Source organism: Papio anubis, chromosome X, assembly GCF_008728515.1.
Source record: "Papio anubis isolate 15944 chromosome X, Panubis1.0, whole genome shotgun sequence".
In the NCBI taxonomy this organism is placed as follows: Eukaryota; Metazoa; Chordata; class Mammalia; order Primates; family Cercopithecidae; genus Papio; species Papio anubis.
In genome coordinates this window covers 44,770,077-44,794,565 of record NC_044996.1, presented here as the reverse complement: position 1 = coordinate 44,794,565, position 24,489 = coordinate 44,770,077, and the positions used below count along the sequence as shown (strand labels likewise).

The window sequence follows — 24,489 nt, the reverse complement described above, 5'->3', positions numbered from 1 at the left end:
TTCCAATACTATGTTGAGTAGGAGTGAACTCAGGATTAAGAAACTCACTCAAAACTGCACAACTACATGGAAACTGAACCACGTGCTCCTGAATGACTACTGGGTAAATAACGAAATTAAGACAGAAGTAAATATGTTCTTTGAAACCAATGAGAACAAGGACACAATGTACCAGAATCTCTGGGTCACAGCTAAAGCAGCATTTAGAGGGAAATTTATAGCACTAAATGCCCACAGGAGAAAGTGGGAAAGATCTAAAATTGACACCCTAACATCACAATTAAAGGAACTAGAGAAGTAAGAGCAAACACATTCAAAAGCTAGCCGAAGGCAAGAAATAACTAAGATCTGAGCAGAAGTGAAGGAGATAGAGACACAAAAAATCAGTGACTCCAGGAGCTGTTTTTTTTTTTTTTTTGGAATAGAAACATTTATTAATAATTTGCAACATACTATATCTTAAAATTTTCCACTTTTAAAAATATTATCACTATTACACTCAATTCTAGGGTATGTAAAATTCATACATATAAATTATAAATAAACACCCAAATATAGTGTCAAAAGTCATCACATTCATATATAAAAAAAATAATTTTCTAAGTGGTCTCAGCAAAGAAAAAAATAACTAGGTTTAAATATTTTAATAATGTGAATTATTTTAAAATATTTTTAAGTCAGCAGAGTGCCTGGGCTGGCCATGATGCCTCACACCTGTAATCCCAGAACTTTGGGAGGCTGAGGCAGGCAGATCACTTAAAGTCGGGAATTCAAGATCAGCCTGGCCAAATGGCATAACATCATCTCTACTAAAAATACAGAAATTAGCCAGGCATGGTGGCGCACACCTATAGTCCCAGTTACTCAGGAAGCTGAGGTGGGAGGATCGCTTAAGCCCAGGTCGAGGCTGCAGTGAGCCCAAATCATGCTGCTGGACTTCAGCCTGGGTGACACAGTAAGACCCTGTGTCAAAAAAAAAAAAAAAAAAAAAAGGAAACCACAAATAACTGGAGGTTTTAGATTGTTGATTGCATTTAAAAACCATTTCACATTAGGTGACAATATTCCGTATATATACAGAAGACTAAAAACATATTAACAGGCCTAGCAGTTCTACTCAAGAGGAATAAAACCACACAAAAACTTGTTCATATATGTTCATAGCAGCATTATTCGGAATAGACAAAAAATGGAAACAACCCAAATGCCCATCAACTGATGAGTGGGCAAACTGTAGCCTATCCACAGGGTGGAATATTATTTATCAGTAAAGAGAAAGGAAAGTACCACAAAAGCTGCAACATAAACAAACCTTAAAAACGTCATCCTCAGTGAAAAAAGCCAGTCATAAAGCACTATAAACTGTAGGATTCTATTTATATGAAATACTCAGAATGGCAAATCTACAGAAACAGAAAGTAGACCCGAGGTTTCTAGCAGCTAGGGAAAAGTGAGGATTCAGAGATAATAGCTAGAGGGTGGTGATGGTTGTACAGCTCTGTAAATACACTAAATACCACTGAATTGCACAATTTCAATGGGTACATTATTCGGAATGTGAATTATATTGCAATAAAGATTTTACAAAATAAAAAATGTATTATCAGGTAAAGATTTTCTACTGTTGTCACCGTTAATCTTAACCTCATAAATCCTAATCCTGCGCCAGCGCTGCCAGAAACAGAAAGAATCTACGCCATCCCAGCCATGCATCTGTGGGGGCACATTCAAGGAAAGTCTCCTAGTTGTCACCCACATGGCAACTCTAACCAGGGATGGCCAAAAGATGTCCCTGACGGACAGTCACAAGGTGGCAGCTCATCTGAAGGGCCCCCAACTGATACCAGGACTTCTTCACCTAAGCTCCTCAATTCAAGATACTTCAGAGTGGCCCAGCAGTGCAGATTTTCTTTATTTTTATTTTTATTTATTTCTGTGTGTGTGTGTGTGTGTTTTATTTTATTTTATTATACTTTATATTCTAGGGTACATGTGCACAACGTGCAGGTTTGTTACATATGTATACATGTGCCATGTTGGTGTGCTGCACCCATTAACTCATCATTTACATTAGGTATATCTCCTAATGCCCTCCCCTTCCCCCACCCCACAGCAGGCCCCAGTGTGTGATGTTCCCCTTCCTGTGTCCAAGTGTTCTCATTGTTCATTTCCCACCTAGGAGTGAGAACATGCAGTGTTTGGTTTTCTGTTCTTGCCATAGTTTGCTGAGAATGATGGTTTCCAGCTGCATCCATGTCTCTTTAAAGGACATGAACTCATCCTTTTTATGGCTGTATAGTATTCCATGGTGTATATGTGCCACATTTTCTTAATCCCATCTGTCATTGATGGACACTTGGGTTGGTTCCAAGTCTTTGCTATTGTGAATAGTGCCGCAATAAACATACGTGTGCATGTGTCTTTATAGCAGCATGATTTAAAATCCTTTGGGTATATACCCAGTAATGGGATGGCTGGGTCATATGGTATTTCTAGTTCTAGATCCTTGAGGAATTGCCACACTGTCTTCCCCAATGGTTGAACTAGTTTACAGTCCCACCAACAGTATAAAAGTGTTCCTATTTCTCCACATCCTCTCCAGCACCTATTGTTTCCTGACTTTTTAATGATCGCCATTCTAACTAGTGTGAGATGGTATCTCATTGTGGTTTTGATTTGCATTTCTCTGATGGCTAGTGATGATGAGCCTTTTTTCATGTGTCTGTTGGCTACATAAATGTCTTCTTTTGAGAAGCATCTGTTCATATCCTTTGCCCACTTTTTGATGGGGTTGTTTGTTTTTTTCTTGTAAATTTGTTTGAGTTCTTTGTAGGTTCTGGATATTAGCCCTTCGTCAGATGAGTAGATTGAAAAAATTTTCTCCCATTCTGTAGGTTGCCTCTTCACACTGATGGTAGTTTCTTTTGCTGTGCAGAAGCTCCTTAGTTTAATTAGATCCCATTTGTCAATTTTGGCTTTTGTTGCCGTTGCTTTAAATGTTTTAGACATGAAGTCCTTGCCCATGCCTATGTCCTGAATGGTATTGCCTAGGTTTTCTTCTAGGGTTTTTATGGTTTTAGGTCTAACATTTAAGTCTTTAATCCATCTTGAATTAATTTTTGCATAAGGTGCAAGGAAGGGATCCAGTTTCACCTTCCTACTTACGGCTAGCCAGTTTTCACAGCACCATTTATTAAATAGGGAATCTTTTCCCCATTTCTTGTTTTTGTCAGGTTTGTCAAAGATCAGATAGTTGTAGATGTGTGGTATTATTTCTGAGGGCTCTGTTCTGTTCCATTGGTCTATATCTCTGTTTTGGTACCAGTACCATGCTGTTTTGGTTACTGTAGCCTTGTAGTATAGTTTGAAGTCAGGTAGATGGCATTGAATCTATAAATTACCTTGGGCAGTATGGCCATTTTCACGATATTGATTCTTCCTATCCACGAACATGGAATGTTCTTCCATTTGTTTGTGTCCTCCATTATTTCATTGAGCAGTGGTTTGTAGTTCTCCTTGAAGAGGTCTTTCACATCCCTTGTAAGTTGGATTCCTAGGTATTTTATTCTCTTTGAAGCAATTGTGAAACGGAGTTCATTCATCATTTGGCTTTCTGTTTTTCTGTTATTGGTGTATAAGAATGCTTGTGATTTTTGCACGTTGATTTTGTATCCTGAGACTTTGCTGAAGTTTCTTATCAGCTTAAGGAGATTTTGGGCTGAGATGATGGGGCTTTCTAAATATACAATCATGTCATCTGCAAACAGGGACAATTTGACTTCCTCTTTTCCTAATTGAATACCCTTTATTTCTTCCTCCTGCCTGATTGCCCTGGCCAGAACTTCCAACACTATGTTGAATAGGAGTGGTGAGATAGGGCATCCCTTTCTTGTGCCAGTTTTCAAGGGGAATGCTTCCAGTTTTTGCCCATTCAGTATGATATTGGCTGTGGGTTTGTCATAAATAGCTCTTATTATTTTGATATGTTTCATCAATACCTAATTTATTGAGAGTTTTTGTCAGGAAGGGCTGTTGAATTTTGTCAAAGGCCTTTTCTGCATCTGTTGAAATAATCATGCGGTTTTTGTCTTTGGCTCTGTTTATATGCTGGATTATGTTTATTGATTTGCATATGTTGAACCAGCCTTGCATCCCAGGGATGAAGCCCACTTGATCATGATTGATAAGATTTTGATGTGCTACTGGATTTGGTTTGCCAGTATTTTATTGAGGATTTTTGCATCGATGTTCATCAGGGATATTGGTCTAAAATTCTCTTTTTTTGTTGTGTCTCTGCCAGGTTTTGGTATCAGGATGATGTTGGCCTCATAAAATGAGTTAGGGAGTATTCCCTCTTTTTCTATTGATTGGAATAGTTTCAGAAGGAATGGTACCAACTCCTGTTTGTACCTCTGCTAGAATTCGGCTGTGAATCCGTCTGGTCCTGGACTTTTTTTTGGTTGGTAGGCTATTAATTATTGCCTTAATGTCAGAGCCTGTTATGGGTCTATTCAGGGATTCAACTTCTTCCTGGTTTAGTCTTGGGAGACTGTATGTGTCGAGGAATCTATCCATTTCTTCTAGGTTTTCTAGTTTATTTCCATAGAGGTGTTTATAGTATTCTCTAATGGTAGTTTGTATTTCTGTGGGATCGATGGTGATATCCCCTACATCATTTTTTATTGTGTCTATTTGATTCTTGTCTCTTTCATTCTTTATTAGTCTTGCTAGCGGTCTATCAATTTTGTTGATCTTTTCAAAAACCAGCTCCTGGATTCATTGATTTTTTTGAAGGGTTTTTTGTGTCTGTATCTCCTTCAGTTCTGCTCTGATCTTAGTTATTTCTTGCCTTCTGCTAGCTTTTGAATGTGTTTGCTCTTGCTTCTCTAGTTCTTTTAATTGTGATGTTAGGGTGTCAATTTTAGATCTTTCCCGCTTTCTCCTGTGGGCATTTAGTGCTATAAATTTCCCTCTACACACTGCTTTAAATGTGTCCCAGAGATTCTGGTATGTTGTATCTTTGTTCTCGTTGGTTTCAAAGAACATCTTTATTTCTGCCTTCATTTCATTATGTACCCAGTAGTCATTCAGGAGCAGGTTGTTCAGTTTCCATGTAGTTGAGCAGTTTTGATTGAGTTTCTTAGTCCTGAGTTCTAGTTTGATTGCACTGTGGTCTGAGAGACAGTTTGTTATAATTTCTGTTCTTTTACATTTGCTGAGGAGTGCTTAGCTTCCAACTATGTAGTCAATTTTGGAATAAGTGTGATATGGTGCTGAGAAGAATGTATATTCTGTTGATTTGGGGTGGAGAGTTCTGTAGATGTCTATTAGGTCCACTTGGTGCAGGGTTGAGTTCAATTCCTGGATATCCTTGTTAATTTTCTGTCTCCTTGATCTGTCTAATGTTGTCAGTGGGGTGTTAAAGTCTCCCACTATTATTGTATGGGAGTCTAAGTCTCTTTGTAAGTCTCTAAGGACTTGCTTTATGAATCTGGGTGCTCCTGTATTGGGTGCATATATATTTAGGATAGTTAGCTCTTCTTGTTGAATTGATCGCCTTTACCATTACGTAATGGCCTTCTTTGTCTCTTTTGATCTTTGTTGGCTTAAAGTCTGTTTTATCAGAGACTAGGATTGCAACCCCTGACTTTTTTTGTTTTCCATTTGCTTGGTAGATCTTCCTCCATCCCTTTATTTTGAGCCTATGTGTGTCTCTGCACATGAGAGGGGTCTTCTGAATGCAGTACACTGATGGGTCTTGACTCTTTATCCAATTTGCCAGTCTGTGTCTTTTAATTGGAACATTTAGCCCATTTACATTTAAGGTTAATATCATTATGTGTGAACTTGATCCTGTCATTATGATGTTACCTGGTGATTTTGCTCATTAGTTCATGCAGTTTTTTCCTAGCATCAATGGTCTTTACATTTTGGCATGTTTTTGCAGTGGCTGGTACCTGTTGTTCCTTTCCATATTTAGTGCTTCCTTCAGGACCTCTTGTAAGGCAGGCCTGGTGGTGACAAAATCTCTCAGCATTTGCTTGTCTGTAAAGGATTTTATTTCTCCTTCACTTATGAAACTTAGTTTGGTTGGATATGAAATTCTGGGTTGAAAATTCTTTTCTTTAAGAATGTTGAATATTGGCCCCCACTCTCTTCTGGCTTGTAGAGTTTCTGCCGAGAGATCTGCTGTTAGTCTGATGGGCTTCCCTTTGTGGGTAACCCGACCTTTCTCTCTGGCTGCCCTTAACCTTTTTTCCTTCATTTCAACTTTAGTGCATCTGACAATTATGTGTCTTGGAGTTGCTCTTCTCGAGGTGTATCTTTGTGGCGTTCTCTGTATTTCCTGAATTTGAGTGTTGGCCTGCCTTGCTAGGTTGGGGAAGTTCTCCTGAATAGTATCCTGCAGAGTGTTTTCCAGCTTGGTTCCATTCTCCCCGTCACTTTTAGGCACACCAATCAGACGTAGATTTGGTCTTTTCATATAATCCCATATTTCTTGGAGGCTTTGTTCATTTCTTTTTACTCTTTTTTCTCTAAACTTCTCTTCTTGCTTCATTTCATTCATTTGATCCTCAGTCACTGATACCCTTTCTTCCAGTTGATCGAGTCAGTTAATGAAGCTTGTGTATTTGTCATGTAGTTCTCGTGTCATGGTTTTCATCTCTAGCAGGTCGTTTAAGGACTTCTCTACATTGGTTATTCTAGTTAGCCATTCGTCAAATGTTTTTTCAAGGTTTTTAGCTTCTTTGTGCTGGGTTCGTAATTCCTCCTTTAGCTTGGAGAAGTTTGATTGTCTGAAGCCTTCTTCTCTCAACTCGCCAATGTCATTCTCTGTCCAGCTTTGTTCCGTTACTGGCAAGGAGCTGCATTCCTTTGGAGGGGGAGAGGTACCCTGATTTTTAGAATTTTCAGCTTTTCTGCAATACTTTTTCCCCCATCTTTGTGTTTTTATCTACCTCTGGTCTTTGATGATGGTGATGTACAAATGGGGTTTTGGTGTGGATGTCCTTTCTGTTTGTTAGTTTTCCTTCTAACAGTCAGGACCCTCAGCTGCAGGTCTGTTGGAGTTTGCTCAAGGTCCACTCCAGACCCTGTTTGCCTGGGTATCAGCAGTGGAGGCTATAGAAGAGTGAATATTGCTGAACAGCAAATGTTGCTGTCTGATCATTCCTCTGGAAGCTTCATCTCAGAGGTGTGCCCGGCCGTGTGAGGTGTGAGGTGTCAGTCTGTCCCTAGTGGAGGGTGTCTCCCAGTTAGGCTACTCGGGGGTCAGGGACCCACTTGAGCAGGCAGTCTGTCCATTCTCAGATCTCAAACTCTGTGCTGGGAGAACCACTGCTGTCTTCAATGCTGTCAGACAGGGACATTTACATCTACAGAGGTTTCTGCTGCCTTTTGTTTGGCTGTGCCCTGTCCCCAGAGGTGGAGTCTGCAGAGGCAGGCAGGCCTCCTTGAGCTGCGGTAGAATCCACCCAGTTCGAGCTTCCTGGCCACTTTGTTTACCTACTTAAGCATCAGCAATGGTGGGCGCCCCTCCCCCAGCCTCATTGCCACCTTGCAGTTAGATCTCAGACTGCTGTGCTAGCAATGAGGGAGGCTCCGTGGATGTGAGACCCTCCGAGCCAGGTGCTGGATGTAATCTGGTGTGCTGTTTACTAAGACCCTTGGTAAGGTGCAGTATTAGGGTGGGAGTGACCCGATTTTCCAGGTGCTATGTGTCACAGTTTCCCATGGCTAGGAAAGGGAATACCCTTCCCCCTTGCGCTTACCGGGTGAGGCAATGCCTCACCCTGCTTCGGCTCTTGCTTGTTGGGCTGCACTCACTGTCCTGCACCCACTGTCCGACACACCCCAATGAGATGAACCCTGTACCTCAGTTAGAAATGCAGAAATCACCCATCTTCTGTGTCGCTCACACTGGGAGCTGGAGGCTGCAGCTGTTCCTATTCAGCCATCTTGTGCAGTTCAAGGAGCTGGTTTTTTTAAAAGATTAACAAAATGGATAGACTACTAGCAAGATTAATAAAGAAGAAAAGAGAGAAGAATCAAATAGACACAATAAAAAGTGATGAAGGGGATATCACCACCGATCCCACAGAAATACAAACTACCATCAGAGAATACTATGAACACCTCTATGCAAATAAACTAAAAAATCTAAAAGATATGGATAAATTCCTGGACACTTACACCCTCCCAAGACTAAACCAGGAAGAAGTTGAATCCCTGAATAGGCCAATAACAAGTTCTGAAATTGAGGCAGTAATTAATACCCTCCACCCAAAAAAAGTCCAGGACCAGATGGATTCACAGGCAAGTTCTGCCAGAGGTACAAAGTGGAGCTGGTGCAATTCCTTCTGAAACTATTCCAAATGATACAAAAAGGGGGACTCCTCCATAACTCATTTTATGATGCCAGCATCATCCTGATACCAAAACCTGGCAGAGAGACAGACACACAGAAAAAAGAAAATTTTAATCCAATGTCCCTGATGAACATCGATGCGAAAATCCTCAAGAAAATACTGGCAAACCAAATCCAGCAGCACATCAAAATGCTTGTCCACCACAATTAAGTCGGCCTCATTGCTGGGATGCAAAGCTGGTTCAACATACACAAATTAATAAACGTAACCCATCACATGAACAGAACCAATGACAAAAAAACACGATTATCTCAATAGATGCAGAAAAGGCCTTCGACAAAATTCAACAGCCCTTTATGCTAAAAACTCTCAATAAACTAGGTATTGATGGGACATATCTCAAAATAATAAGAGCTATTTATGACAAACCCACAGCCAATATCATACTGAATGGGCAAAAGCTGGAAGCATTCCGTTTGAAAATGGCACAAGACAAGGATGCCCTCTCTCATCACTCCTCTGCAGATCATTCTTTTAAGGCTTATTCATTGGAGAACATTTCCCTAGTTCTCCTTTTACACGTCAGAGGTTGTCTCTGACAATAGGAGTCTAAGCAACTAGTAGAATAGCAGACCACCACAAGTTCCGTTTTCTTTTTTCTTGAAAGTGTTAATTTCTCATGGTTGAATTTCTTTTAGACCATGTCAGGTTACTATTAGCCCCTCTGGCTGTTCCAATTTGAACAACTAGTTAATGTTAAAAAAATTATAATGAAATGAAAATGTATTTAAGATCTGGTGCTTTCTGTACATCATCCATCAGAAAGATTGAAAGCTGATTTGTTGGGCTATCAGTTTCCCACTGTGAAGCCCCTTGTCTTTTAAACTAACTGGTGTCTAGGTGGCCATTTTACTCTATGCTTATAGCCAACTTTCATTAATCATTATAAAAGAAAGCAAGAACTAACTTCAGTCTTTCGCTCTTATTAAGTTATCAAGTGACAGTCTTATTAAAAACAAAGTATACCTGGCAGTAACTTATGGTGGGATGGTAAACAAAAGTTGGGACTTACATTCTTGTCTGATTCTGAAGACCAAGAGAACACAACTCCATTAAAAGCATCCCAGAAGCAAATGGATTATTTAAAACTAAAGCTAAATCCTTGTTGGCTTTTTTGGTCCTGGACTTGAGTTATCTCTTCATTTTTCTGGATTTAAGACAAAACCAAATTGGGAATTCAGTGTCTCGAGAATCTTTTGTCCCCTAGATCTGTCCAGATGTGAGAATATTCTACTCATATTTGAATACCTCATTTATTTTCCTGTAGGTCCAACTGGCCCTCCAGGAGATCCTGGACGCAATGGACTCCCTGGCTTTGATGGTGCAGGAGGGCGCAAAGGAGACCCAGGTCTGCCAGGACAGCCAGGTAAGACAAGTAAAACATGCTGTTGGTGGAGGGAAAGTCTTTGAGTTTGGGAGACCTCTGGACATAGGGCCTCCACTTAGAGCTGTGAGATCTTCCCTTGATGTTAGCATAGCTGACTGGTGAATATGGAACTGGGGAAAATAGCAAAGCACATAATAAGGAGATTTGTCACTATAAGAGAAGCATACGAGGTTACTTCTATTTGTGTTTAGAGCAGTGGAAAACTCAGTTCTTTCTCACGATGAGAATTTTCCAGGCACTCACTGTACTTACTTGTTCAGCAAATTTTCAATATGTTGATTTAAATCCCTTGCTTGAAATTATTGTGAATATTTCCACATCTGAAAATATCACAGCAGGCTGTAATTTCTTTCATAAAGAGCAGCAAATATAAACGAACAGTTTAAATGATTGCCATAGACCTTTAAGAGTCATGGTGACGTTTCATGTTGAGATGATAAATTGATATTAGGAGCGTTAATAGCTGCTCCTGATAATACTGAGTCTGATATCTATTAGATTTTCAATCTGTACTCAATCTACTTCCAAAAAGAATTTGAGTCAACTTGAAATAAAACATACACTAATGTTAAGATTTCTAAAATAGAAATAGAGGATCATACATTATATAGATCAGTAATATATGTTAACAACTCTAGATTATATAAATATAACTCTAAATAAACATAAAGAGTTTGTATTTCAAATATCAGTGGCAGCAAGGCAGAGTGGTAATACCTATAGCCTTCCTAGAGTCAATGCCCTGCCATTTCATTAATGCTATGTTTCTAGGGAAATAACGAGTTAGTGTCGTCTTCATCACAAGAGTTTCTGTGAAGTTTCCCTAAAATGAAAATTTATACACACACTGTCCAAAGGCCTGTGTATACAGAAAATTATTAAATGAACTCAAACCAAGAGGCTAAATCAAGAAGGGAAGTCAGTGGTAGATTGAAAATGGGCATTTTGAAAATACTTCTTTAGAATGCCCTGCCTGTTCTCTACACAAAAATGTATGCCTGAGAATAATTTCCCCAGACAGATTCAAAGGAAAATGTTTTTCAGCAATGAATCTGGTAGATTGATGGCAACCACACCCTTCCTTTCTCATTGATGAACAAAACAGCAGGCTGAAAATTGGTCATGGAGTTCAGATTCTTTTAGTACAACGAGAGACTAAATAACATACAGACTCTCCAAATAAGCATATTTTATTTGTCTCCTAGCCCATGATATCTGACAATGCCTTTATAGACACTCTATAAATATCAACTAAGTTAACTAGTCAAATGAGGTAATAATGTTTTGTCAATAACCGTAAGAGTGGATCAGAGCTTACTTAATCTTGTATACTGATGGTTTCGTGGAAATAGGTACTCGTGGTTTGGATGGTCCCCCCGGGCCAGATGGATTGCAAGGTCCCCCAGGTCCCCCTGGAACCTCCTCTATTGCACATGGATTTCTTATTACACGCCACAGCCAGACAACGGATGCACCACAATGCCCGCAGGGAACACTTCAGATCTATGAAGGCTTTTCTCTCCTGTATGTACAAGGAAATAAAAGAGCCCATGGTCAAGACTTGGGTGAGATAATCAATATTTAATTTCCTACTGTGCATTTTGTTTTTGTTTCAGAAATCCTGTTGGGTTCTAGAGTAGCCTTGGCCAAAGTGCCTCTCTCTATTCTTTTGGGGCTTCCGAACTGAAAACCATGCCAAAGGCAACTGAATATATTCACCATGATTTTTAAATAAATAATATTTAACCTTAAACTAAAAGCATTAATTAGCTCTTATGAGTGCAATTCTTGGCCTAAAGCAAATCATTTCACAAAGGCCACATTTACTTTTAGTTAGATTAGCTATTAATGAAACAGTTTCACTGGGCTCTTTGCAGTATAGCAGCTGCTTGAGTGTGCAGTGTTTATAATTCATGGGAGATAGTTACCTCATCTTTGAAACTGGTCTTTATCAAGTTCATAAGTTCTGAAGAGAATCTTGGTTCATAGATCAAAGAAAGTAAGGTCATTGCTTTATTATGCTAGTTTGTAGTTCCTAAAATAAGTACCTTAGCTTTATAAAGTATTACTGGAGTCATTTAAAGCTATATAAAGTATGACATTTCTGTACAAAATCCATTTCATTTAAAGTGCTCCCATGTATCTTTTCTATACTGGGGTGGACAGCAAAGTTGATGGGATGACACTGGACTGAATCACTCTCAAGGACTTTTCCATCCCCATGAATTCTTTTCCTGGAATTTTGACTTTGGATGTTGAAGTCCCATTGTCTTACCTGGGGCTCCGTGGTGTTTTTTTGTTTTTTTTTGTTTTTTGAGACGGAGTCTCCCTCTATCATCCAGGCTGGTGTGCAATGGTGCGGTCTCGGCTCACTGCAACCTCTGCCTCTCAGGTTCAAGCAATTCTTCTGCCTCAGCCTCCCGAGTAGCTGGGATTACAGGCGCCCGCCAGCATGCCTGGCTAATTTTTGTATTTTTAGTAGAGACGGGGTTTCACCATGTTGGCCAGGCTGGTCTTGAACTGCTGACCTCGTGATCTGCCCACGTCTGCCTCCTAAAGTGTTGGAATTACAGGCGTGAGCCACCACTCCCAGCAGGGCTGCCTATTTTAAGACTGACTATCCCCTTTGCCTTCATAAAGACTTTTAAGAAGATAGTCTGGGCTCCCAGTTTCTGGAATCTCTATGATGAGAAGCTTCCTGAGGTCTCATTGGCTGGGCCATTCATTCTGTGGAAACGGTTCTGCAGCAACAGAGACCCCGGAGGTCAGCTTTACTCCCTACTTTTAGAAGGCATATGGCCACACCTGCCAGCCAGTTCTGGCCCACCAGAGTAAGGATATTCACTTACATGTAAGTCAGTGGTCATAGGTCATTTTATGAAACCAAATAATGTAAGGGTTTGCCCAATAGCTTTCTTCTCCGTCTTCTTTTTTTTCCACTTATATTTCCTTTTTCTCTTTTTCAACTTTCCTTTGTTCTTTTCTTTCTCTTTTTCACTTGGTTACATATTTTTAAATTTTATAACTGACAAATCTTCATTAAATTAGTAATTAAATTATCTTTCCATAATTTAATTGAATAATAAATATCTAAATAATTAATTTAATATCTTCAGGTAATTTTCTCTAGTCTTTCTCCTATAAAATTCTTCTTTTTTGTTCAATCTCTCTACACTGTCAGACTTATAATCAAACTTTAAACTTCACATCCCTAACCTACCAGGTCAACAGAGGAACCATTAGAAGTTTTGAGCACTACGAAATTAAAAAATGTAATGCAAAGAGAAGATAGAATCTGCTATCAGCATGTAATTATAACTTTTCGGAATCCATGTATTTGCTCGAATAAGAACAGTCAGATTTAGAGTCTATAAATAGACCGTGACTCTGGTAGTTTAGGCCTCAGACACAGGGAAGGCCATGACAGAGCCTAAGATCCTAGGAATGGTCCTGGATTGCAGAGGCTTTGCTGGGGCTCACACAAGGATCACATTGGAGGTATCTTGATGACTAAGCAAAGATAGAGGCAGCTGTAACTTTGATGTTAAAGAAACAATTACCTCCTGATCGAATAAATGCAGTCTGTGTTGAATTAGTGGAAGGATTATACAATGTAAGAAAGAGGACGGAGAAGATGGATTAAATACTAAAGCTTTTCTGTCTGGGAGAAAAATAAAACATACTGAGAACCATTAGTCTATTAAAGTCTTATAACTGTAGGGTATAGAGGGCATTGGGAGTATATGGGATCACTCTCTCTTCAAAAATTTGGAGACTATATCCCAGAATTCTGAATCATTGTGGGCAGCCACAGGTGCAACCAGATACTCCAGATACTTCCATCATTATGGGCCTTCCTTTTATTTACCTTTCTTTTCCTTATAAGACCGGGTATTTTCAGCTCTGTCCCAAATTAGGCAGTAGAATAGTTTTCTTTTTAAATTACTTTATAATGTACAAAGCATTTTCATGTCCATTGTCTAATTTAATTTACACAACTATGATTAAGAAAAATGTATAGAAATATTCTGCTTTTTCATTTTACACACAAAGAGACTGGCTAACAGGTTAAATAACTTACTGAAACCTTATACAGTTAGAAAGTGATGGAGGTAAGACTTGAATCCCACACCTGCCAATTCTAAATTCATTTCTTTTTAAATTTTCCCCTGTTGTTCACTCTTACAGGACTGTGAGTCAGTCAGGTTTTTCTTAACCAGTTTTTTAAATGCATAAATTTGACTAAATCAATGATTTTCAACCTAGGGAATTTTCTGAAGACTCCTAGTCCTATGCCAAATCTATTGTATAAAAATTCCAAATAATTCTGACAGTACAGGTTTGAGATCTATTAGTCTTTTGTCAGTCATCTTCAGTCTGAGATAAGCATACCCCTTTGAATATATGAAGAATTTCCAAGATGCACGGAGGCATAATTTTTTAAAAATCAAATTTCAACTCCTTGACTTTTATATGTATTTTCTCCTAAAGTCAATCTGACTTTAGCAGATGTGCTTTGGGCAATCTCCTTTCCCATATCTCCTTTCACTGTCATGCCTTCTCCACTTTGTAAGAGTCATACTCTTGCACATTGCCTTGAAGTATGAAAACCTCTGACAGACAAATTCAAAGGGATAATTCAAAATAACAGTTTTGCTAAAGATACAATTACTGTTAAATCCAGCAATCCCATTACTGGATATTTACCCAAAAGAAAATAATATATCAAAGGGATAGTTGTACTCACATGTTTATTGTAGCACTATTCACAATAGCAAAGATATGGAATCAACCTAAGTATCCAGCAAAGGATGAATGGATAAAGAAGATGTGGTGTATATACACAATGGAATATTATTCAGCCATATAAAAAAATGAAATCATGTCATTTGCAGCAACATGGTTGGAAGTAGAACTCATTATCTTAAGTGAAATAAGCCAGGCACAAAAAGACAAGTATCACATGTTCTCACTTATATGTGGGAGCTAAAAATTTGAACACATGGAGGCAGAGAATGGAAAGACAGATAGCAGAGACTGGGAAGGGTAAGTGTGGGGAAGGGGGAGGATGAAGAGAAGTGGGTTAAGGGATACAAACATACAGTAAGATAGAAGGAATTAATTCCATATTTGATAGCAGAAGAGGATGACTATACTTAAAAAAATATATTGTACATGCGTGATGTATACCCTAAATACCCTGACTTGATCACTGTGCATTATATACATACAAAAAATGTTCATGTACCCCATTATTTTGCATAAATAAAAAATTAATAGTTTTGTTAATGTCTCCATTAACTCAAGCTCTGTAATTCACTTTTAATCCATCTTACTAAGAAATACGTTTCTAATAAAAGTTTATTGTAATAATTATATAAAAATTTATAATATATATATTTTTATCAGTTATGAATTAATAATAATAACAATGACAGGTCAAAATAAAACGTTTAACATGTAAAGTCTTATAGTCACAAAAAGTTTTAAAAAAGTATTCAATTTTAATTTTTGAGAAATATGATAGCATGATCAATAAAAAACTTTCAAAAATAAAAATATGTTACATTAGGATAAAACTGTGTGAGAAAAGTGGAAGGGAAATATAATTTTTAAATGTAGAAGGAGCAGTGTATAATTTCCAACTGTTAAAGACAAGTTTATATATTTTCTATAATGGTAAATGTTAGATCTCAAATCATTATATTGGATGCATTTAAAAGAGTGATATAAAAGTTTGTTCTTAGATATCAATATTCACAAAACACCATAAATGAAAGCTGGCAAGGTAGAAATGTGGTTTGCAAATTCCCAGTCCCTACTATTTCAAAGTGGAATACAGAAGAGTGGGTGTGGAGCTGAGAGACAATAGCTAATATCTTAATACTGGCACAGTATCAATTTAAACTTATGATGAAATTTAGATGTCAAAACTTTAGATATTTAACTTTCAAAAGTGTAAGTGCATTTTTCATCATTCTTTTGTGAGTAAATGAGAAAAGAAAGGCTTGATCACAAGTAAAAATAACCTCTCTTGTCCTACTAGCTCTGAATTTCAAAGATTAGTTTCTTTCTTTTTTTGGTTTGCTTTCCCCTCACATCTTTCCTTCCTATCTTATTTTTTTCCTTTTTACGTATTCTTCAAACCTGTCTGCGGTGGCTCTGCACACTGGCCAGTATTACTATTGTCCCTAGGCCTAAGGAGATTGCAAATTCACACAAGATACACACTGAGGATGTCTTAGAAGAAGAGAGGGCAGCCTGGAGCACGAAATATTGATAATATATCGTAAGGACTCAGTATGTGTCCTTCACTTGCACACAATGAATTACTAAATATTCTGCATAAGACACCATTGTTTATAAGATGCATCACTAGTTTAAAAACAGCATTGGGAAATAATATAATGAGCTACCACAATAAATATTAGCATACATTATAAAACACATCCTAATTTTATAAATGTTAAAATATGAGTAAATCTTAGATTTAAGAAATATAGTATATTTATTACCTATGAAAAGCTGGCAAGTTTCCTCGAAAGGCTGTCTGCTATTGTTTTAGAAGAAACTAAAGTATCATCATCATGCAGTCCTTTATTGTTTTCTCTCCAAATCTTTCTAGGGACGGCTGGCAGCTGCCTTCGTCGCTTTAGTACCATGCCTTTCATGTTCTGCAACATCAATAATGTTTGCAACTTCGCTTCAAGAAATGACTATTCTTACTGGCTCTCTACCCCAGAGCCCATGCCAGTGAGCATGCAACCCCTAAAGGGCCAGAGCATCCAGCCATTCATTAGTCGGTAAGGTATTGATTTAGCTGTGACTTTTACCAATCCCCAGTTAATTAGCTAGTCATATTTGAGTCCAAAGCTAACAATCTGATGATATTCCTCCTAGGTTAGGTAGAACAGAGGTACCTCTTACTATTCAATTATTTAATTTGACTCATATTTATTGGTGGTCTGCTTTTGACCAGGCCCCCATGATAGACATAGTGTAATAGCCAGATAACTGACAGTGTAGTACTTATTTATTACATAAATTTTTCTAATATATATCAGATTAGGGCTAAGTTCTACAATAAATATAATAAAAATGTTATGAAAGCATAGGGAAAGAGATGTTTAATTTCAAATGGAGAAATCTGGGATGACCATATGGAAAAAGTATGTCTTGAACTGATCAGTCCTTGAATGACTAGACGGACTTGAGGCACAGGCAGTTATAAAGGGGAGATATATACTAGGCAGATAAAATGACAATAGGTAATAAAGTAATGTATCTAGGGTGTAGTATGTAAAGGTTATGTTGGGAGAAAAGATTGCAAAGTTAGCTTGGGCCCAGATGGTAGAAGGCCTTCTGTACCAAATTGTAGTTTGAAGTTTACTTGATATGTAACAAGGAGCCCCGAAATATTTTAGAGCTACACTTCAGATTAGATTATAGTGCCATCAATGTGTAACATGGATTACAGAAGGGATAGTCTTGAGGTAGAGAGAACAGTTGGATTGAATGGTATTGCTATAGCCCTGATGTGAGTAAATTGGAACTCACAGTAGGGTACATGTGTCATGTTATTAGGCTAGATAGGATTTGACAGTTGATAGCTATGGGAAGAAGATGGTAGCTGAGATTTGGAGCATGAGTAACTAAGAGAATACCATTAATAGAGTTTTGCCATTTTGAAACCTAGTTTAACTCAGTCTCCCAGGAGTATTGGTTATTGCCATTTTTATTCTGATCATGACCCAGGATTTCAGTAACCATAAAGGATGAATTGCTGGAAAGTCTGCTTCCTTTGATAGTAAATATAAAGATTAAAGCTGGTTCAGCCTTAGTAGCAAATTCATGGTGCCCTTTTTAATACATTTTCCTGAATCCTTTGGGAATTTGGGAGTGTGTGAGTGTGTGTGTGTGTAATTTTGTCAGTCCCAACTCTTGGGAGTAAAACCTTGTCTAAATGTATTACTTATTTTGTTAGGTAAACTGCAAAACTGGCCTCAGTAATATGTCAAGAGGTCCACTCATGTTTTTCATTAAAGATATGGAAGGCTCAGCTATATTCATTCTGTTGCTATTTTACTTGATTTTGTAGATTTCAGCCACATCTCCAAGTGCCTGGGTACCTGCCCAGCATTCTGGATATGTTGTACTTCTCCATACATAGTCAAATGTTTAATAAATGTCCTTTGGACCAAGAATAATGGGTAGAGATTGAGAAAGTGTCCGTTTCTTATATTTTCGAGTCTTTCTGACATTGTTCTTACCACAGTTTCAGCATTACTAAATGTCTCCCCTCCAATTGAGCACTTTGACAACAAGTAGTATGTGCAATACAGCAAGCCAAACTCTTATGGCAATTAAGGCATTGACTATAGGAAGTATGAATAGAAATTTAGGGCAGAATGGAATATCAAAAGGCCATTGCACTGGTTCTGCAGTTTTTTGACAAAAGTTTACAGTTTATTATGTATATTGGGAGACAATACTTAGCAAATGCAATCCTCAAAGTGCATTTCTTCACCTTTTGTGATCATTGAAAGACACATTAATTGGCTTCCATACCAGGAAGGCTTCCAATGAAGCAGGACGGCTACTTTTCACGTGCTCACTCTGTAGATTATGTTCCTTTTCCTTTTCCTTTACCAGATGTGCAGTATGTGAAGCTCCAGCTGTGGTGATCGCAGTTCACAGTCAGACGATCCAGATTCCCCGTTGTCCTCAGGGATGGGATTCTCTGTGGATTGGTTATTCCTTCATGATGGTATTTTACACTCTTCCTTACATTTGTCATAATAGCTGACTGTCCGTTCCATCTACATTTCTTCCCAGTATGAGGAATCCCTGTCATTTGCATAACAAGAAGTTTAAACTTCAAACAGCTTCTATCCAAGCACTCTGTTCCCCCTCACACATTTTTTGTAACATATTTTCATAATCTGCTTATTACTTTTTTTGACTACCCTTGGTGTGGATACTATTGTCTTACCTCTGGGCCTGTTCGTTCACTGGATTTGAATCTGGCCAAGCCCAGCACACATCTTTGGATATTCACTAAGCTATTATGGCAGATGGGTATTGCGGCACATTTTTCCTTGTCTTTTATAGCATACAAGTGCAGGGGCAGAAGGCTCAGGTCAAGCCCTAGCCTCTCCTGGTTCCTGCTTGGAAGAGTTTCGTTCAGCTCCCTTCATCGAATGTCATGGGAGGGGTACCTGTAACTACTATGCCAACTCCTACAGCTTTTGGCTGGCAACTGTAGATGTGTCAGACATGTTCAGGTAAAGTGCTTATAGCTTTAATTCAGGTCCAAAGCTTCCTTCAGAGATGCTAGGGAAGAAAGAGACAATTTATGGGTGGTTTATTCTCAACAAATGTTAGGAATGTATTGGATTGTGTACTTTGTTCTTGCTTGTTATTCTCATATACATGACTCAGGTCAGAAAAACAGACTTGATTAATATTAGGTGAGTTTGGTTTGCGATACCTTAGTAGCAATCCTTCCATAATGAAACAGAGATAAAGAAAGGTTATGTGACCTTCCTAATAAGTCAGCAGCTGTTCAACTAGATTGAGGCCACCCCAGGAAATGAAGTTACAGTCTATCTTCTCCCTCTCAGTTCAGTGGTCTCCTTTCCCAGGATATTTTAAAGATTCTGATTTAATGAGCAAGACATACATAATATATGTACCTCAGGATACTTCAATCTATTGATTTTTTTCCGTTTAAATTTATTTTTCTGTGTTGCTTTTGAATTATCACTACTTGATATTTTTCTTATGGTCCTTGTTATCTATTCATCATCAGTTGCCCAGATTTCCCTCATCCTGTGAATATTAGAAAAATGTATGAGAGAAAGAGAAAAAAATAGAAAATAAGAAGGAGACACAAATATACAAAGATAATAGTGTTGGGGAGAATAGTTACAAAATATCTGTGACCACTAATGGTTCTTAAACCATACTAGTCACTGCATTAGATCATATTGCTGAAAAGTAAACCATTAAGTCACCAAGAGAGCTACTTAACACAAAGAGAATGTTTAGTTATAAATTTGAACCAATAACAGAATTGAAATACCAGAAAATATGGATCTGATTGTCTTATTTCTTATTTCCCAGTAAACCTCAGTCAGAAACGCTGAAAGCAGGAGACTTGAGGACACGAATTAGCCGATGTCAAGTGTGCATGAAGAGGACATAACATTTTGAAGAATTCCTTGTGTGTTTTAAAGTGTGATATATATATATACATATATATATATAAAAATATATAAAATTCCTAGGATGCAATGTCTCATTGTCCCCAACTTTACTACTGCTGCCGTCAATGGTGCTACTACATATGACCAAGATAACATGCTGACTAGTAACCATGAAGATTCAGATGTACCTCAGCAATGCACCAGAGCAAGGTCTCTATTATTTTTCTACTAAAGAAATAAGAAAGTGAATTTACTTTTTGGGTCCAGAATGATTTTCTCCAAGAATTATAAGATGAAAATTATATATTTTGCTCAGTTACTAAAATGATACATTAAAAATTCAGTTAAGAGAAGAGTTACACTGAGTAAAATAAAAGACTGCAGTTTGTAGGAAGAATTATTTTTCATGGTGCTACTAATCCTGCTGTATCCCAGGTTTTTAATATAAAGGTGTTAAGCCTATTTTGCTTTGTAAGTAAAGGATGTGTATATTGTGAACAGCCTTTTAGCTCAAAATGTTGAGTCATTTACATATGACATAGCATGAATCACCTTTTACAGAAAATGTAGGAAACCTTAGAATACAGACAGCAATATTTTATATTCATGTTTATCGAAGTGAGAGAATTTATATTCCTACATCAAGTTACTACTGAGAGTAAATTTATTTTGAGTTTTATCCCCTAAGTTCTGTTTTGATTTTTTTAAAAAACAAACCATTTTAGTCACTTTAATCAGAATTTTAAATGTTCATGTTACATACCAAATTATAATATCTAATGGAGGAATTTGTCTTTTGCTATATTCTCCAAGATTATCTCTTAAGACCATATGCCCCCTGTTTTAATGTTTCTTACATCTTGTTTTTACTCATTTCTGACTGGACAAAGTTCTTCCAAACAATTCTGAGAAACAAAGCACACACATAGAATTAACAATTCTCTTCCCTGTGCTGCTTATGTAAGAATCTTCCTGTGGTCTCTGCTTGTACAAAACTGGGAAACAACACTTGGTTAGTCTCTTTTAAGTTACAAAAAGCCAATTGATGTTTCTTATTCTTTTTAAATTTTAAATACTTTATTATAAATATTCACAGGATACCTTATTTCCCTAGCTGTCGTCTTCTCACTTAATGTTTTTTAAATCCACCAATATAAATTTAATTAAAGATATATGTTGTAAGGATGGTCTGTTGTGTATCTCTTCAGCCTGTGTGGAAAAAACCCCTGCTCATTTACAGATAGATTACCAATCTGCACGTCAACAAGTCATCTTTTCCCAGGGAATCGGTTTCTCCATGCTTTGATCACTCTGATAGTAGATAGAAAACGTATAGTAATGTAAACTTTTTCCAATGAAGAAAACTACCTATTGGAAGATATTTCTGAGATAATAAATTTCTTGACAACATTGTGTTAATGGCTGAGAAAGGAAACAACTGGCTTCTATTTGGGGAAGAATTCATTAATAATGTTTCAAGCAGGTTAGTGAGCTAATATTCCTAATGATTAAGAATGAACATGCATAGTTCTCTAAAATAGTCAAGGACTTGTTAAAAATAAGATATTAAAAACTTCCATAAAAAATTTATGTTACAGCTAAAAGACAAAACAACCAAAACAATTTTGAGTATTCTAAATCCTAATATGAACCTATGCAAAATCTAAAGCTTAGAATCTCTAGTGGTAAAACTTAGGATCCAAATAATGAGAACTGTCTAATAATGTTGTTGATTCTGGATAGCCAATTGCAAATTTTAGCTTTATTTTTTCATCTAGTCCCCTGCGTAAAGTCAGTAATGAGTAATTGTAAGTGAAAACACCATATCACTGCCCCACAGATTTTTCTACATGGTGTACACTCAAAGGTGCTCCTTCTGTTACAGTTGCAAACACAAATTCCAAAGATTTTGCCTTTTGTAGCTTTCCCTCTCATTTATAGCTGGTTGAAAGCCTTGGCCCAAACAGAATCTCCTTTTTGTTTGTTTGTTTGTTTTGTTTTGTTTTGAGTAGCTGGAGCTACAGGTGCATACCACCACGCCTGGCTAATTTTGTGTAGTTTTAGTAGAGACAGGGTTTCACCATGTTGCCCAGGCTGGTCTTGAACTCCTGAGCTCAAGCGATCTGCCTGCTTTGACCTCCCAGAGTGCTGAGATTACAGGCGTGAGCCACCACACCCATCCCAGAACCTCCTAATTTTTAAATTGTTGCATGTGCAGCTAGTCTAGATGTTTCTGAAATCCCCTAACTATTCCTAGCCCTGCTTTGTTGTTTGAAGTACACAAATTCATTCCAGGACATTAATATTGTTAACCCTCCCTTGCCAGGGATTATTCAAAGATTAATCTACCTGCTCTACTAGTTACCTATGGTGACTTTTTGGGTTTTGTTTTGTTTTTGTTTTTGTTTTTTAGGTTTTTTTTTTTTTTTTAATCATCTGTGAAAATTCCAGAAGTACTATGGTGAGTTTTACAGTCATACACAATTAATGGTTTTCTCACATTGGCAGGAAATGAATGAACTATTCTGCTTAATCAGATAGTTTGACTACCAAATAGTTATGTGTACCAAATGTGCTTTTACCAGTTAATGAATCTTTCGTGATTCAGATGTTACTTAAGGACCAAATCCTAGTCTTTTATAGCTCTGTGTGTGTGTGTGTGTGTGTGTGTGCGCTCCCACACGGATGTGCACATGTATCTTTCGAAAAGTTGAGGTCTACATGAATAACTTACTATACACACACACACGTATACGTGTATAAACACACACAGACACACACACGTTTAAGAAAGTAGACATTCCAATTATTTTTATAGCTTATTGGCCTGATCTATGCCATGGTGTCATACTCATTGCTTCCAAAGGAGGTTGTATTGGACACCTTGTGATTGTATGATGTTTTTTCCTACCCAGCCAAATTTGAAGAACACTTTTTCATTCTTGTAGTGGCAATGAGGTTCTTTGCCTCAATGTCATGCCAAGCCATCAAACCCTTATTCAGAAGTTAATCACAAGAGGGCGCTGTTGCTTATAAAAATGAATCAGTATGTGTAATGATTTGTTTGAGCTCAATGGTGGTGGTGGGGTTGTCCAAAGTCCTGTTTCTAGATCCCCTGTTTTAAGTTTCATGATTCTTTCAGCCTCATAAAAACCATTAGCAAATATTTTAAGAGGTGGCCTACTTTCCCAATGTCTGCATCCAAAATGAAGAGAACAGCTTTGCTGTCAAAGATTCTCTCTCTCTCTCTTTTTTTTTTTTAGACGGAGTTTCGCTCTTGTTCCCCGGGCTGGAATGCAATGGCGCGATCTCGGCTCACTGCAGCCTCCGCCTCCCGGGTTCAGCGATTCTCCTGCCTCAGCCTCCCGAGTAGCTGGGATTACAGGCGCCCGCCACCACACTCGGCTAATTTTGTATTTTTAGTACAGACGGGTTTCTCCATGTTAGTCAGATTCTCTTCTTAAGAGCCTGATTAACCGTTGGTTCTGGTAGCACTTCCCATGCCTCTCAACACAGAAGCAAGGAGCAATCACTTTTGTTTGACCGGAACTTCAATTGGTTCCCTTGGCAGAGAAACTCAGTTTTCAGGCTGGACTATACAACACCTTCATCCCCAGGCAGCTCCAAAATACATGGAATAATATTTTAAAATCATATGTCATTTCCATTTTAGAGCAGTGGTTTTCAGAGTATATTCAGGGAGCTTGGAAAGTTTGTTTGGTGGAAATACTCCTAAGTTGGAATTGAATCCAGAGAGGCCTGTTTCCTGAGTTCCACATCAACAAATATTGATTGGATGCTTGTTAGCTTAGGACACCATGACAGATAGCAATCCAAAAGGAACTCAACCAGGAAAATAAGCAGTGACCGTAATATAGTAAATCCTCACCTCACGTGGTCAATATATTTTTAGAAGCTGTGACTTTAAAGGAAACAATGTCCAACATTATTCAGTTATAATGTTGATGAGGAAAAAAAAAATTGATTTGTTATATGTCGTTTAGCTTTAAAGTCGAAGTTTCCAAGAACCTATGGACGTTAAGTGAGGACGTACTGTATGTACACTGGAGAAGAGGTATGCTAGTCTGTCTTTGACTATCAAATCTTACTAACTCTACACCTATCAGATAATGGGGGTTTTCGCAAGAGTAGCTGTCTGGAGGAAGCTGGCTCACCAACTTATTCCTCAAAACATGGGCTAAAATCACATTTACGTAATCTTAATTATTTATTTCTCTATTAGTGGACTGCATACCCAACACCTGACCCTGCAGGATAACAAATTGCTTACATCATACCAATTTATGCCAAATATCTCTGCTTCCCCCTCCACCATCACATTTCATCCTGCTTTCTGCCCCAGAGGGTTCCTGAGCCCTCTAGCTTCTGGTTGGTTTCAACCAATTGGAAGTCCCCGCAGAATACCAGAGAAGGGGAGAAGAGTTGGGTTAGGGTATTTATTTTC

The 24,489-nt window shown here is 37.9% G+C and overlaps 1 protein-coding gene across 4 annotated transcripts in view; it reads left to right on the top strand.

Annotated features, from left to right (window-relative positions):
- The window catches only part of COL4A5 (collagen type IV alpha 5 chain), a 270,185-nt gene extending 248,975 nt beyond the window's left edge, over positions 1-21,210 (top strand). For 2 of the 4 annotated variants that reach the window (XM_031660977.1, XM_031660976.1), the window contains 6 exons: positions 9,697-9,795; positions 11,169-11,381; positions 16,442-16,619; positions 18,469-18,583; positions 18,928-19,100; positions 19,942-20,524. In XM_031660977.1, coding sequence (XP_031516837.1) covers positions 9,697-9,795; positions 11,169-11,381; positions 16,442-16,619; positions 18,469-18,583; positions 18,928-19,100; positions 19,942-20,023 — 860 coding nt within the window. In that variant the 3' untranslated portion in view covers positions 20,024-20,524. Of the gene's footprint in view, positions 1-9,696; positions 9,796-11,168; positions 11,382-16,441; positions 16,620-18,468; positions 18,584-18,927; positions 19,101-19,941 lie in introns of all 4 variants that reach the window. The other 2 variants (XM_031660975.1, XM_031660978.1) reach the window with 2 other exon arrangements.
- Positions 21,211-24,489: the final 3,279 nt, after the last annotated feature.